Genomic DNA, 15,508 nt, shown 5'->3' with positions numbered 1-15,508 from the left:
TAACACAGCTCATCAGAAAAGAATTAATAAAATGCAAATATAAAGGATACTATGTTGCTATTTATGTATGACTTTGAAATTTAGAAAATTTGAATATCTCTTTATATTCAAAAATATAGTTATTTTTCAGGATAAATACTATTACAGCAGTAGCAATAACACTTAGACTTATATATGCTTCACAGTGCTTTACAGCCCTCTTTAAGCAGAGTCAACATATTTCCCCAACACTCTGAGTCCTCATTTTACTGACCTCGGAAGGATGGAAGGCTGAGTCAACCTTGGAAAATGCATATGGGATATGTTATACGTCAAACAGATGCGCTCTTATATAAAATGTTATCATAATAACTTAATAACATATTGATGCCCTATAAATTAACACAGCTCATCAGAAAAGAATTAATAAAATGCAAATATGAAGGATACTGTGTTGCTATTTATGTATGACTTTGAAATTTAGAAAATTTGAATATCTCTTTATATTCAAAAATATAGTTATTTTTCAGGATAAATACTATTACAGCAGTAGCAATAACACTTAGACTTATATATGCGTCACAGTGCTTTACAGCCCTCTTTAAGCAGAGTCAACATATTTCCCCAACACTCTGAGTCCTCATTTTACTGACCTCGGAAGGATGGAAGGCTGAGTCAACCTTGAGCTGGTGAGACTTGAACACCTGGCAGTTGGCAGTAAGCAGAATTAGCCTGCAATATGCATTCTAACCACTGCACCACTGTGGCTCTTTATATAATAAAACATAATATAATAAAAAGTAACACAAACAGAAAACTGATGAAAGAAAAAGTCTCAATGGTCCATCAAGTCTGCCCTTTGAGTTTTTCTTTTTTCTTTTTAATTTATTTATTTTTTTAATTATTAATTATTATTTTTTTATTTTAATTTTTGTTGGATGATAGACATGTTTATCTCAAGCATGTTTCAATTCAGTTACTGATGATTCACCCGCTATCTCTGCTGAAAGTAGTTCCAGGCTTCCACTATTGTTTCTTTGAAGTAATGCTTTCTAACGATACTTTTGAGCTTTCCTCCTGTCAGTTTGAGATTATGCCTGTGTTCTTGATTTTTGCTTAATATTGAAAATACCGCCTTCTAGAACCTTATTCCTACCCTTAATATATTTGAAGATTTCAGTAATGTCCTCTTCCTCTCTTTCCCTTCTGTCTCCCAGGCTGTACATATTCAGAAATATTTTGTCCCTCAAACCTTGCATCATTTTTATTACCTGTCTCTGGACTTGCTCAATCTTATTGATATCTTTTTTAAAGTGAGGTCTCCGGAATTGGACACAGTATTCTGACTAAAACCCTATATAGTGGGATTAGGACTTCTTTTTCTTGCTGGGTAATATTATCAAACCATTATGGTGCATTGATGATCAATGGAACCCAAGTTTTCCCTCATCAACTTCTAATACCCTATCCCCATTTGTCAAAACTAAACTTAGAATATAATCCCCTCCTGTTGGCCAATTTACTAACTGTTTTAAAGAGACACAGTTTGATGCCTCTATTACAGGGGTGTCAAACTGGCATCGTCATGTGATGTATCACAACTTTGTCCCCCTTCGCTAAACTGAGCGTGACGCATCTGACCTGTGGGCCATGAGTTTGACAGCCCTGCTCTAACATATCCCTGCTTCTAAGTGCATTTGAAAGGTTTGTCATCTCTTGGTGTAGCAGATTGATGGTGGATTGCCACTTACTTTTGAGTTTGTGTCCATGAGATATTTGAGACATGTTCTTTAAAGCTGGATATTCAAATTTATCTTGAAGAGAGATGTCATCCATAATGCCAAAAATGTATGAAACAGGTTAATTGTAATTGATAATATCTCCGGCTAACTTTCTTTTGGGATAAAGTGCTTGTAATTAGAAGCTTATTGTCAAAGCTACACTGTAGACTGTAGTCTATATGTCACTACCAGCTTGACTGACACACCAATTATCATTAATGATCAGGGGCCTGATGCTCGTTTCCGTGAGCTCAGTACCAAGTGCAGTTTTTTAGCAGTCATTACTATAATGAATCCACCCACTCTAAACGTACCCCTCAGCTTTTTGTAGTTGAAGAAAAAGGAAAATAAGAATTAGTCTAAACCCTCACTTCCTCCAAAATAAATTGTTTGCAATCAGTCCATCAAGGATATGAGCGGTGCACTTGAGAACTTCAGTAAGGACGGCTGGGAAGATATGAGTGAAAGCAGGTACAGCTCTCATTAACTTAGCTCTGTAGAAGGGACACTGTGCATATGTAAAACACTAGCAAATAGAAATTGAATTTCAACTACTGTCGATTTGGTATGCAGAAAAAATACTGTCAGAGTCTTTGAAATATCTTGGGAGGTCTTGTTCTGAGTTTATTGACTGAAATTTGCATGCAAAATTAGCCACAACTGCATGAGTATTTGAATAGGTGCCAGGAAACCCAAAAGAAGGCAATGCTTGATTTCTTCTAGTGATGCTATTTTCATGTAGTCATGAGGCTTGAAATTGACAGTTTGGCAGGTTGATTTAATTTGCTGGCCCTTTGCATATTCACTGCTGACAGCTAAGGATTCCCAGGCAAGCCTATGAAGTCAGTTTAGTTATCTTGTGACATGTCGACACAGGAGGAGAAACACTTTTCCTCTTAATTTGGTTAGATAAATTTTGAATGACCCATTTCAGCTTGGTACCAGATGTCTACAAGCTGTTTTGTGTCCTTTAAATTAAGGACCATCCACACTAATTATTTCATGTATGTTTTATGCACAGTCATTGTACTGAGTGTAATTGAATGATCGTTGAAAATTAGTTCTGTAACTGTAAGTAGAATTGCATAGGTTCCTTAGATCCCACAACATAACAAAAGTTGTTTCTAAGACTGAAATCAGGTGTTTTATAGTGATTTCATAAGTTATAAGTAACAAAGTTTCTTATCTTTTATTGATTTTACTTTATATAGAATTTATATACATAATATACTACTTTATATACGTAATTCAGAGACAATCAGAAATATTGTTCAGACAAGGCCTTGTACTGAACTTTTTAATTGTTGGATTGATATCTTGCCTTTTCTTCAGGGGTCAAAGTATGTATGTATGAATGTGGATTTATGAATTTAAAAAAGCTGTCAAAATCAGATAATTTTCAACAGCTTACAAGCTTATATAGTACATTAAAATAACTGAAATAATAGTTTTTCTTCCCATTTTGCTTCACACAAAAATCCTAGCAGGTAGATTTTTCTAAAAATGACTGCTTTTTCAAAAATCACCCAGTGAGCTTCTACAGTTGAGATGGACTTTCATCTGGGTTTCTCTGGTAGTAGTCCAACATCTAAACTGTACAGTATACTATCCACTGTGTTATTTGCTAAATAATTGACTAATTAATGCTATTAATTAGTGATCTTTGGAAAATTGCTTATGGTTTAGCTTTTATATGATAGAAAGAAAGAAAACTTATTAGTTCTCATTTGCAGAACTTTAAATTTTATTTTATTTATTTATTTATTTATTTATTATTCGAATTTATATACCGCCCTATCTCCCAAAGGACTCAGGGCGGTTCACAGGCATATAAAACATCAATATACAAATTAAAATAATCCTTAAAAAACTTATTCTAGCGCCCGAATTATTAAAAATAGAAATATAAATATAAAATATAAATATTAAAATCAATTTAAAACCCCTCTAAATTTAAAATCTAAGCCAGTCCTGCACAGATGAATAAATGTGTCTTGAGCTCGCGACGGAAGGTTCGAAGGTCAGGAAGTTGACGGAGTCCTGGGGGGAGTTCGTTCCAGAGGGTGGGAGCCCCCACAGAGAAGGCCCTTCCTGGGCGTGCCAACGACACTGCCTAGCTGACGGCACCCTGAGGAGTCCCTCTCTGTGAGAGCGCACGGGTCGGTGAGAGGTATCTGGTCGCAGTAGGCGGTCCCGTAGATAACCCGGCCCTATATATTACTATATATTACTATATTACTTATTGAGTAATTATATATTACTCAAATTCAGCTATTTATAGTTTAAAGTTATGATAAGTTGATTTGTACATTTGCTTTAAACAAATGATCTGGTCCATAGTTATCTTAATGGCACAACCATGAATAAACCATAATTGGTTTCAAATGGGTTTCCTCATGACTGCTCCAGCATAAACGAGGAGGTGGACACAACTGCATGAGTATTTGAATAGGTGCCAGGAAACCCAAAAGAAGGCAATGCTTGATTTCTTCTAGTGATGCTATTTTCATGTAGTCATGAGGCTTGAAATTGACAGTTTGGCAGGTTGATTTAATTTGCTGGCCCTTTGCATATTCACTGCTGACAGCTAAGGATTCCCAGGCAAGCCTATGAAGTCAGTTTAGTTATCTTGTGACATGTCGACACAGGAGGAGAAACACTTTTCCTCTTAATTTGGTTAGATAAATTTTGAATGACCCATTTCAGCTTGGTACCAGATGTCTACAAGCTGTTTTGTGTCCTTTAAATTAAGGACCATCCACACTAATTATTTCATGTATGTTTTATGCACATACACTGACATATATACACACAAACACAGAAATACATAGATCAAGTCAAGGCAGTGAACCTAGTATTCCTGCCTCCTATTTTTTCTCTCACCGAGAAAATGACTTAAAATCACTCATCCAGTTAATGAGTTTAGCTGTGTCCATTTATTTTTATATTTGTAAAATGGCTTGTAAGTACAGTAGTTTTTTCTAGGTAATGAAGGTTCTCATCTCATTATTACTAAATGACAAACGTATTAAAGTAATAACTGAGAATAAGAAATGTTCACATTCATTTATCTTAAGATAGAGTGAGTAATGGAAAACAAATTGAGTGATAGAAGATGTCGTAGCTGTCACCCGTGGGATAGAAGAAGTTTATGATACATAATTTTAATGACATAGCTGTCAAGAATGGTTTGGCATAATATAGAACCCTTGAAGATGTCTTTCCCAAACTACTGGATTATAGTAGGAAGTAATCGCTTTATTAATTCCTTCTAGAGCAATTTCTAATTTGAAATTCTGGAATGAAAAACATTCAGTTATGGTATCTTCTACCTAAAGTGTGAAATTTCTTTTCTGGCACAGTGATCAATCTCAGTGCTTAAGTTACTTAAGCCCAAATTCAAAAATTTGCTTACAGCAGAGGCTCAAAGATACATTGACATAACATTTATTAGTTGCTTTATTGCAAACAAGGATGAATACTTCTTCCTTAGATATTGTTCCTGTGATCATAAGTTTTGCCTGGTGTGCTAATCTCTGCCTCACCAATTTTAGTATTCATTATCAATGTTTTGGTATAATGTCCCTTTTTTTAACCACCAAAAAATGATATAGGTAGTCCTCAATTTACGACCACAATTGAATACAAAATTTCTGTTGCTAAGTGAGACCATTGTTAAGTGAATCACAGCAGTTGTTAAATTAGTATCATGGTTGTTAAGTGAATCACAGCAGTTGTTAAATTAGTATCATGGTTGTTAAGTGAATCACAGCAGTTGTTAAATTAGTATCATGGTTGTTAAGTGAATCACTGCAGTTGTTAAATTAGTATCATGGTTGTTAAGTGAATCTGGCTTTCCCATTAACTTTGCTTGTCAGAAGGTTGCAAAAGGTGATCGCATGACCCCGAGATACTGCAACCGTCATATATATGAGTCAATTGCCAAATGGCTGAATTTTGATCATGTGACCATGGGGATGCTGCAACTGACACAAGTGTGAAAAACAATCGTTAAGTCACTTTTTTCACTTTTTTCTGCCAAAATACAGAGTTACAATAAACTCAAAGCCAAAATTGTAATCTGGACTACCACATAATTTTTTTTTTATTTTTATATTTGTAAAATGGCTTGTAAGTACAGTAGTTTTTTCTAGGTAATGAAGGTTCTCATCTCATTATTACTAAATGACAAACGTATTAAAGTAATAACTGAGAATAAGAAATGTTCACATTCATTTATCTTAAGATAGAGTGAGTAATGGAAAACAAATTGAGTGATAGAAGATGTCGTAGCTGTCACCCGTGGGATAGAAGAAGTTTATGATACATAATTTTAATGACATAGCTGTCAAGAATGGTTTGGCATAATATAGAACCCTTGAAGATGTCTTTCCCAAACTACTGGATTATAGTAGGAAGTAATCGCTTTATTAATTCCTTCTAGAGCAATTTCTAATTTGAAATTCTGGAATGAAAAACATTCAGTTATGGTATCTTCTACCTAAAGTGTGAAATTTCTTTTCTGGCACAGTGATCAATCTCAGTGCTTAAGTTACTTAAGCCCAAATTCAAAAATTTGCTTACAGCAGAGGCTCAAAGATACATTGACATAACATTTATTAGTTGCTTTATTGCAAACAAGGATGAATACTTCTTCCTTAGATATTGTTCCTGTGATCATAAGTTTTGCCTGGTGTGCTAATCTCTGCCTCACCAATGTTAAATTGAAAATGGGAAAGAAAAAGAGCTTGGTGGAACATCAGTCTCTTTGCAATCAGTCCATCAAGGATATGAGCGGTGCACTTGAGAACTTCAGTAAGGACGGCTGGGAAGATATGAGTGAAAGCAGGTACAGCTCTCATTAACTTAGCTCTGTAGAAGGACACTGTGCATATGTAAAACACTAGCAAATAGATTTTTCTAAAAATGACTGCTTTTTCAAAATCACCCAGTGAGCTTCTACAGTTGAGATGGACTTTCATCTGGGTTTCTCTGGTAGTAGTCCAACATCTAAACTGTACAGTATACTATCCACTGTGTTATTTGCTAAATAATTGACTAATTAATGCTATTAATTAGTGATCTTTGGAAAATTGCTTATGGTTTAGCTTTTATATGATAGAAAGAAAGAAAACTTATTAGTTCTCATTTGCAGAACTTTAAATTTTATTTTATTATCTGTCCTTTTTAACAGATGTATTACAATACAAAGGCATTCCTTCTCATTACCTTGAAGTTATTTTTTCACTTTTTTCTGCCAAAATACAGAGTTACAATAAACTCAAAGCCAAAATTGTAATCTGGACTACCACATAATTTTTTTTTTAAAAAAGTTGAATAATTACAATTCATAATCACAATCATATTATAAATATGCATTGTTCTGTTTCATATCACTTTTGTGTCACTGGGGATTTTAATTTATTTTATTATCTGTCCTTTTTTAACAGATGTATTACAATCCAAAGGCATTCCTTCTCATTACCTTGAAGTTATTTTTTCACTTTCTTATTTTTTTTTTAAAAAGTTGAATAATTACAATTCATGATTAGAACCATATTTTAAATATGCATTGTTCTGTTTCATATCACTTTTGTGTCACTGCGGATTTTAATTTATTTTATTATCTGTCCTTTTTTAACAGATGTATTACAATACAAAGGCATTCCTTCTCATTACCTTGAAGTTATTTTTTCACTTTCTTATTTTTTTTTTAAAAAGTTGAATAATTACAATTCATAATCACAATCATATTATAAATATGCATTGTTCTGTTTCTTATCACTTTTGTGTCACTGGGGATTTTAATTTATTTTATTATCTGTCCTTTTTTAACAGATGTATTACAATACAAAGGCATTCCTTCTCATTACCTTGAAGTTATTTTTTCACTGTCTTATTTTTTTTTTAAAAAGTTGAATAATTACAATTCATAATCACAATCATATTATAAATATGCATTGTTCTGTTTCATATCACTTTTGTGTCACTGGGGATTTTAATTTATTTTATTATCTGTCCTTTTTTAACAGATGTATTACAATCCAAAGGCATTCCTTCTCATTACCTTGAAGTTATTTTTTCACTTTTTCTGCCAAAATACAGAGTTACAATAAACTCAAAGCCAAAATTGTAATCTGGACTACCACATATTTTTTTTTTTAAAAAAGTTGAATAATTACAATTCATAATCACAATCATATTATAAATATGCATTGTTCTGTTTCATATCACTTTTGTGTCACTGGGGATTTTAATTTATTTTTATTTTAATTTTGTTGGATTGATATCTTGCCTTTTCTTCAGGGGTCAAAGTATGTATGTATGAATGTGGATTTATGAATTTAAAAAGCTGTCAAAATCAGATAATTTTCAACAGCTTACAAGCTTATATAGTACATTAAAATAACTGAAATAATAGTTTTTCTTCCCATTTTGCTTCACACAAAAATCCTAGCAGGTAGATTTTTCTAAAAATGACTGCTTTTTCAAAAATCACCCAGTGAGCTTCTACAGTTGAGATGGACTTTCATCTGGGTTTCTCTGGTAGTAGTCCAACATCTAAACTGTACAGTATACTATCCACTGTGTTATTTGCTAAATAATTGACTAATTAATGCTATTAATTAGTGATCTCTGGAAAATTGCTTATGGTTTAGCTTTTATATGATAGAAAGAAAGAAAACTTATTAGTTCTCATTTGCAGAACTTTAAATTTTATATATTACTCAAATTCAGCTATTTATAGTTTAAATTTATGATAAGTTGATTTGTACATTTGCTTTAAACAAATGATCTGGTCCATAGTTATCTTAATGGCACAACCATGAATAAACCATAATTGGTTTCAAATGGGTTTCCTCATGACTGCTCCAGCATAAACGAGGGAGGTGGACACAAAAAATTCTGAATAATATATGATCAGACACAATTGCTTGAAGAGATTTTTAGCATCAACTACTGGCTCCACAATCATAATTTTTTTCTTTGCTATTGCAACTTATTTGTGGTTAGAGAAAATAGAAGCATGAAAATAATCCAAATTAAGGAATGTAGGACTTAATCACTGACTTCACAATTGGAGCCTAAGTTCTTATTCTGTCAGTTTAATTAACCTTGGAGTCCCCATTAAAGCCAATGGTAACTATGATTTAAGATTATTCAATGCTGAAGACTTTTTAAAATAACTATTACATCTGCTAAATATGAACCCAATTGGAGCAAGAGGTTTTCCATGCCTCAAATTTCCTAATGGAAAATGCATATGGGATATGTTATACGTCAAACAGATGCGCTCTTATATAAAATGTTATCATAATAACTTAATAACATATTGATGCCCTATAAATTAACACAGCTCATCAGAAAAGAATTAATAAAATGCAAATATGAAGGATACTGTGTTGCTATTTATGTATGACTTTGAAATTTAGAAAATTTGAATATCTCTTTATATTCAAAAATATAGTTATTTTTCAGGATAAATACTATTACAGCAGTAGCAATAACACTTAGACTTATATATGCGTCACAGTGCTTTACAGCCCTCTTTAAGCAGAGTCAACATATTTCCCCAACACTCTGAGTCCTCATTTTACTGACCTCGGAAGGATGGAAGGCTGAGTCAACCTTGAGCTGGTGAGACTTGAACACCTGGCAGTTGGCAGTAAGCAGAATTAGCCTGCAATATGCATTCTAACCACTGCACCACTGTGGCTCTTTATATAATAAAACATAATATAATAAAAAGTAACACAAACAGAAAACTGATGAAAGAAAAAGTCTCAATGGTCCATCAAGTCTGCCCTTTGAGTTTTTCTTTTTTCTTTTTAATTTATTTATTTTTTTAATTATTAATTATTATTTTTTTATTTTAATTTTTGTTGGATGATAGACATGTTTATCTCAAGCATGTTTCAATTCAGTTACTGATGATTCACCCGCTATCTCTGCTGAAAGTAGTTCCAGGCTTCCACTATTGTTTCTTTGAAGTAATGCTTTCTAACGATACTTTTGAGCTTTCCTCCTGTCAGTTTGAGATTATGCCTGTGTTCTTGATTTTTGCTTAATATTGAAAATACCGCCTTCTAGAACCTTATTCCTACCCTTAATATATTTGAAGATTTCAGTAATGTCCTCTTCCTCTCTTTCCCTTCTGTCTCCCAGGCTGTACATATTCAGAAATATTTTGTCCCTCAAACCTTGCATCATTTTTATTACCTGTCTCTGGACTTGCTCAATCTTATTGATATCTTTTTTAAAGTGAGGTCTCCGGAATTGGACACAGTATTCTGACTAAAACCCTATATAGTGGGATTAGGACTTCTTTTTCTTGCTGGGTAATATTATCAAACCATTATGGTGCATTGATGATCAATGGAACCCAAGTTTTCCCTCATCAACTTCTAATACCCTATCCCCATTTGTCAAAACTAAACTTAGAATATAATCCCCTCTTGTTGGCCAATTTACTAACTGTTTTAAAGAGACACAGTTTGATGCCTCTATTACAGGGGTGTCAAACTGGCATCGTCATGTGATGTATCACAACTTTGTCCCCCTTCGCTAAACTGAGCGTGACGCATCTCACCTGTGGGCCATGAGTTTGACAGCCCTGCTCTAACATATCCCTGCTTCTAAGTGCATTTGAAAGGTTTGTCATCTCTTGGTGTAGCAGATTGATGGTGGATTGCCACTTACTTTTGAGTTTGTGTCCATGAGATATTTGAGACATGTTCTTTAAAGCTGGATATTCAAATTTCTCTTGAAGAGAGATGTCATCCATAATGCCAAAAATGTATGAAACAGGTTAATTGTAATTGATAATATCTCCGGCTAACTTTCTTTTGGGATAAAGTGCTTGTAATTAGAAGCTTATTGTCAAAGCTACACTGTAGACTGTAGTCTATAGTCACTACCAGCTTGACTGACACACCAATTATCATTAATGATCAGGGGCCTGATGCTCGTTTCCGTGAGCTCAGTACCAAGTGCAGTTTTTTAGCAGTCATTACTATAATGAATCCACCCACTCTAAACGTACCCCTCAGCTTTTTGTAGTTGAAGAAAAAGGAAAATAAGAATTAGTCTAAACCCTCACTTCCTCCAAAATAAATTGTTTGCAATCAGATTTGCCTATTGTGAAATGTCTTCTTTAGAGCCATCAGTGATATAGGTTTAAAAGTTCATTGCTAGTAGTGCTGAATTTATCATTGCCAAACTTGAATTGATCCTAACAATGGATAGTGTTCTGCACAACATATATTCTGCAGGCTACAGATGATCCACCTGAGGATTTTTTTAAAGAAGCCAATAAATTCACTGTTGCTGCCCCCAAAATATGCACTTACGTGCCTCCAATGCTCCTAGGCCTCATTGTCACCACCAGTTCCAGTGCTGCGGCTGCCCCACTAGCTGAACAGCTGATCAGTGAATCAAGTACAGTAGAACCTCTGGTCATAACCATAATTCGTTCTATAACTTTGATTGCAAACTGATTTGGTCATGACCTGAACCTAATTTTGGAAATTTGGCGCTTACAAAAAAAATGGCGCAGAAGGGGAAATCAGCTGTGGAAAGAAAAGGTGAATTTTTTGATTGGAACCCGATTTGGTCATGGTGTTGTATCTCGTCCGATCTCACCACAGCCGGGGCCTTCTTATCTGCTTCCGAACACGGAGGAATGTCCTAGTATGCCTCCCGGCCCCAGCCCTGGCTCCATGCCCAGACAGGCTGAAGAAGAGCAAGTATCTCCAGCCCCCAGCTCTGGCTCCATGCCCAGGCAAACGGAGCAACTAGACCCCTCCCCCTCCTCCACAGCATGTGAGCCTGAGGGAGGTCAATTGCCAACAGCTGCAGACTGGAGTGACCCTCGTGTCAGAAGACTTGATAGACGGAGGCAACAGAAGGAAGGGAGGGGCAGGCCTGGATAAGTGCTGAGTCATGGAGCCACACCCCATGGCCTATATAAAGGACCTGCTTTCTGGCATTCTCTGAGTCAGGCAAAGTCTAAACATATCTTGCTGAAGTCACTTTCTGGTCTCCTGCCTGCCCTGAGGACTTTGCTAGGACTTTGGCAGAGCTGCAGAGGCACGCCTGATTCAGATTTCCCTGACCCGGCCGTCAGCGGAGGAGTGGGACACGACACATGGTCAGAAGCGTTCATGACCAGAAGTTCTACTGTACTGCTGTATGGCCTATTATTTTTAATTTATTGTTATTATCACGTTCTCCTCCACAAATCATAAAGCCTGTTACAGTACATATTAGGGAAGACTAACACTCTATGGGAAAACCAGTTTGGTATAGCATATAAGGTATCAGGCTAGAAACTGGGAGATTAGGGAGTTCTAGTCCTGCCTTAGGCACAAAATCAGCTGGGTGACCTTGGACCAGTCACTCACTCTCAGCCCTAGGAAGCAGACAAATCACTTCTGAAAACTTGCCAAGATAATTGCAGGTACTAGTCCATGCAGTAGACAGGAGTCAAGACTCATTTGAAAACACTTCTCAACTCCCCTCCATTCCGTTCCCCCCAAAAAACAAACCCTTCTATGGTCTCTTTTTATGGGGAGATTAGAGTTTAGAGGTTCTCTTTTCTTGAGCTCATTCTTTCCTGCTTTCAGAATTCCAAGCATTCCCAGGATCAATAGTTGTTTTTGCTTCTTATTTACTCTGGCTATAGTAGAAGGCTTGAACTGACATTAAGATATATTCCCTCCGTCCCTCCCTCTAGTAGGCATTGCCTATTTATAAAGTTTGTTACATTCTCCCTTTTTAAGTTCATATCATCCCCATTTTGCATAAATAATATGACTGCTGACAAAACAGCAGTAGTCTGGGAGGGATGGCATCTGCACTGTGGAATGTGCACATTGTTTTCTCTTCCTTTTTCACATTCTTGACTCCTTTTGTATATTTCTTTCACTTATGGTACTGATCAACCTAATTTTATTGTGTTGTAGCTAAGACAAGCGACCTCCTATGCATTACAATACATAAAACAAATGTGAAGATCAGGGAACTTAGATTTTGAGCTGCTCAACCTCTCTAGAAACAAATAGAATAGCTTATTATTATTCCTATTCATTCTGATTCTACATTATATGACCTTAAACACTTTCCAGTGATAAGATCATACAATCATCTTCTAAGATAATGGACCTTATATAGAGAACCCCTTTGAAGTTCAATAACCAACTTCACCTTAGGAAGTTCAGTATGCATCAGTGCTCATTTAGGGATTCCTCCTTTCATTGGACAGTATTTGTTCCTTCAGTGCATCCTTCTTTGAAAACCTGAAATGTTTATTTAGAATGAGGGATGACAAATGTTATATTCTGTTTCAAGAAACAAGTGTCACAAATATTGCTCAGGAAAGCAAAATAGCATATCTCATTCAGCACTTTCAACTAAGTAAATCAGGAAATTAAGACATTGGTTTGATACCTCAAAAATGTCCTGTACATTATAAATATGCTTATTTTCTTTTCCTGTTGCTGTCATCTCAGCACATTGAACTGGAAAGCCGTCTCCCACCAACTCCATTCTATGCTGCTTCATATATCTAAGTTGAAATCTGATGGTTCTTCTTTTTTCTTTCTAAATGCTTTTTGATTTTTAGGTTTATTGGCCCAGTGGACTCCTTATAATTTTTCCTCCGTTGACTTCTATTACTTATGCTAAGTTATTCAATTGCAGATCAGAGCGTATTCTATAGGACCTGTAGCTTCTTCTACGACTTTTCCCTATTTGATATGAATCTCCCTCTTCAACATGTAAAACCTTGTCACAGTTTGATAATTTGTAAATGATCACAGTTTCATTGTCACATCAATTCAGTACTATCTTGATGTTTAGGTGTGGATTGATGTATTGTTTGGAGAAGTAGTTCTGTCATCTATCTTTTTTTTAGAAGACCACTTGCCCCATTTCTATGGGAAAGTTTGTTAATCACCCTTGTTTGGGATACATGGATAGGATAATGAAATAGCACTTACTCACTTAGTTCTTCAAGTAATTATTTCTATATCCATGTTATCCAAGATGATTTCTTCTGCATATTTTTATTCACACAGATAACTAGGAATCACTGAGAGAAGGGAGCCATTCCCAGGAGCATGCAGTATGGGATGCATCTTCTGCCAAAAATGTTTTCGGCTGTAGAAGATTCTCAATGAGGGTTCTGCATAAGTGCATTTCCTATAATTCTAAATGTACAGAAGTTACAGCAATGGCTTTCTTTGTTCTACAATTGGTCAGTTATAGGCAATTAAATCTAAGACCAGTAAATCTTTTTTTTTTTCAAATGCATTCTTCTTAGTGACTCTGAAATACTGAATTCTGAAAACCTGGAGACAAGAGCAGTACATCATATTTCACTGACAAAAAGAAATGAACAGCAAGAACAAAATAAGATCGAGAATAATAAAATAATCCCAAGCAGCATGTGTTTAGAAAATGAAAGCAAATTACCTCAGAAAAAGGTAAGGTTTGAATTACTTCAGTGCATTCACTTTTGCTGCTTTTTTAATGCCATTGACCAATATTTAAAGGTAACTGAATAACGTCTATTATATATAATGTAAATGTACCCATCCCACCACTGGAGTGACTCTGGGTTTATTTTTTATTTTTTTATTGAAAGAGTTTTAAAAAACAAAAACTTTTTTCCCCCCTCCCTCCCAAAAAACCCCCTCCCCCCCCCAGCTTCCCGGGTCAATCACAAGGTATTGTTATACATAAACCAAACATAGAATAAAATTTTCCCTTCCAATCCAATTAACCTCATCCAAAGCTTTTCATCTCCCAACCCCCTCCCCATTACATAAAATAACTTTCTAATTATTCAAAGGCAATCTGATATTTCTAATCTGATATCTGTTTTGTAGATAATCAATCCATTTTTCCCATTCAATTAAATATCTTTCCTGCGTATTGTCTTTTAAAAAAGCTGAGATTTTAGCCATCTCAGCCAAATTAGTAACTTTCAGTATCCATTCTTCTATTGTAGGTATCTCTTCCTTCTTCCAGTATTGTCCAATCAACAGTCTTGCTGCTGTTATTAAATTCAGAATCAATTTAGTCTCAATCCCTGTACAATCCGTTATAATTCCCAAAAGGAAAAATTGTGGCAGGAACTTTATCTTCTTCTTCAGTACATTTTGAATAATCCACCAAATTCTTATCCAAAAGACCTTAATTTTCTTGCAAGTCCACCAAATATGAAAATATGTAGCGTCATCACAATCACACCTCCAACATTTCGCTTGGATATTAGAATACATACGTGATAATTTTTTGGGATCTAAGTGCCATCTATAAAACATCTTATAAAATTTCCCTTTAATTCTGTGCTTGTGTAAACTTAACATTTCTAACCCAAATTTTCTCCCATGTTTCCAACATTATTGGTTCCTGAATATTCTGTGCCCATTTTATCATACAATCCTTTACCAAATCCTTTTCCGAATCTATTTCAAGCAACACATTATACAATCTCTTTATATGCTCCTGGGTCTGATTTCTAATTTGCTTTATTAAATTTTCCTCCCTTTGCATTATACCAATTTTTTGATCTTCTTTCCATCTAGCACTTATTTGCCCTTATTGAAACCAAGTATAATTCCTCCCTTCTTCATTTAATACCTGTAATGATTTTAATTGCAATCTACCTCCTTCAGCATACAAAAGTTCTTTATAAGTAATCATTTCCTGTTTTTGTTCTATATTTATATTCTCTATTGCAT

The 15,508-nt window shown here is 34.9% G+C and overlaps 1 protein-coding gene across 1 annotated transcript in view; it reads left to right on the top strand.

Annotated features, from left to right (window-relative positions):
- Positions 1–15,508, top strand: part of CNTLN (centlein) — a 236,370-nt gene that overhangs the window by 144,249 nt on the left and 76,613 nt on the right. The window contains exons 16-17 of the mRNA XM_058168055.1: positions 6,403–6,609; positions 14,083–14,245. Coding sequence (XP_058024038.1) covers positions 6,403–6,609; positions 14,083–14,245 — 370 coding nt within the window. The remainder of the gene's footprint in view (positions 1–6,402; positions 6,610–14,082; positions 14,246–15,508) is intronic.

The sequence above is a fragment of the Ahaetulla prasina genome, chromosome 2 (assembly GCF_028640845.1).
Source record: "Ahaetulla prasina isolate Xishuangbanna chromosome 2, ASM2864084v1, whole genome shotgun sequence".
NCBI lineage: Eukaryota > Metazoa > Chordata > Lepidosauria > Squamata > Colubridae > Ahaetulla > Ahaetulla prasina.
This window is presented reverse-complemented; position numbering and strand designations above follow the sequence as displayed.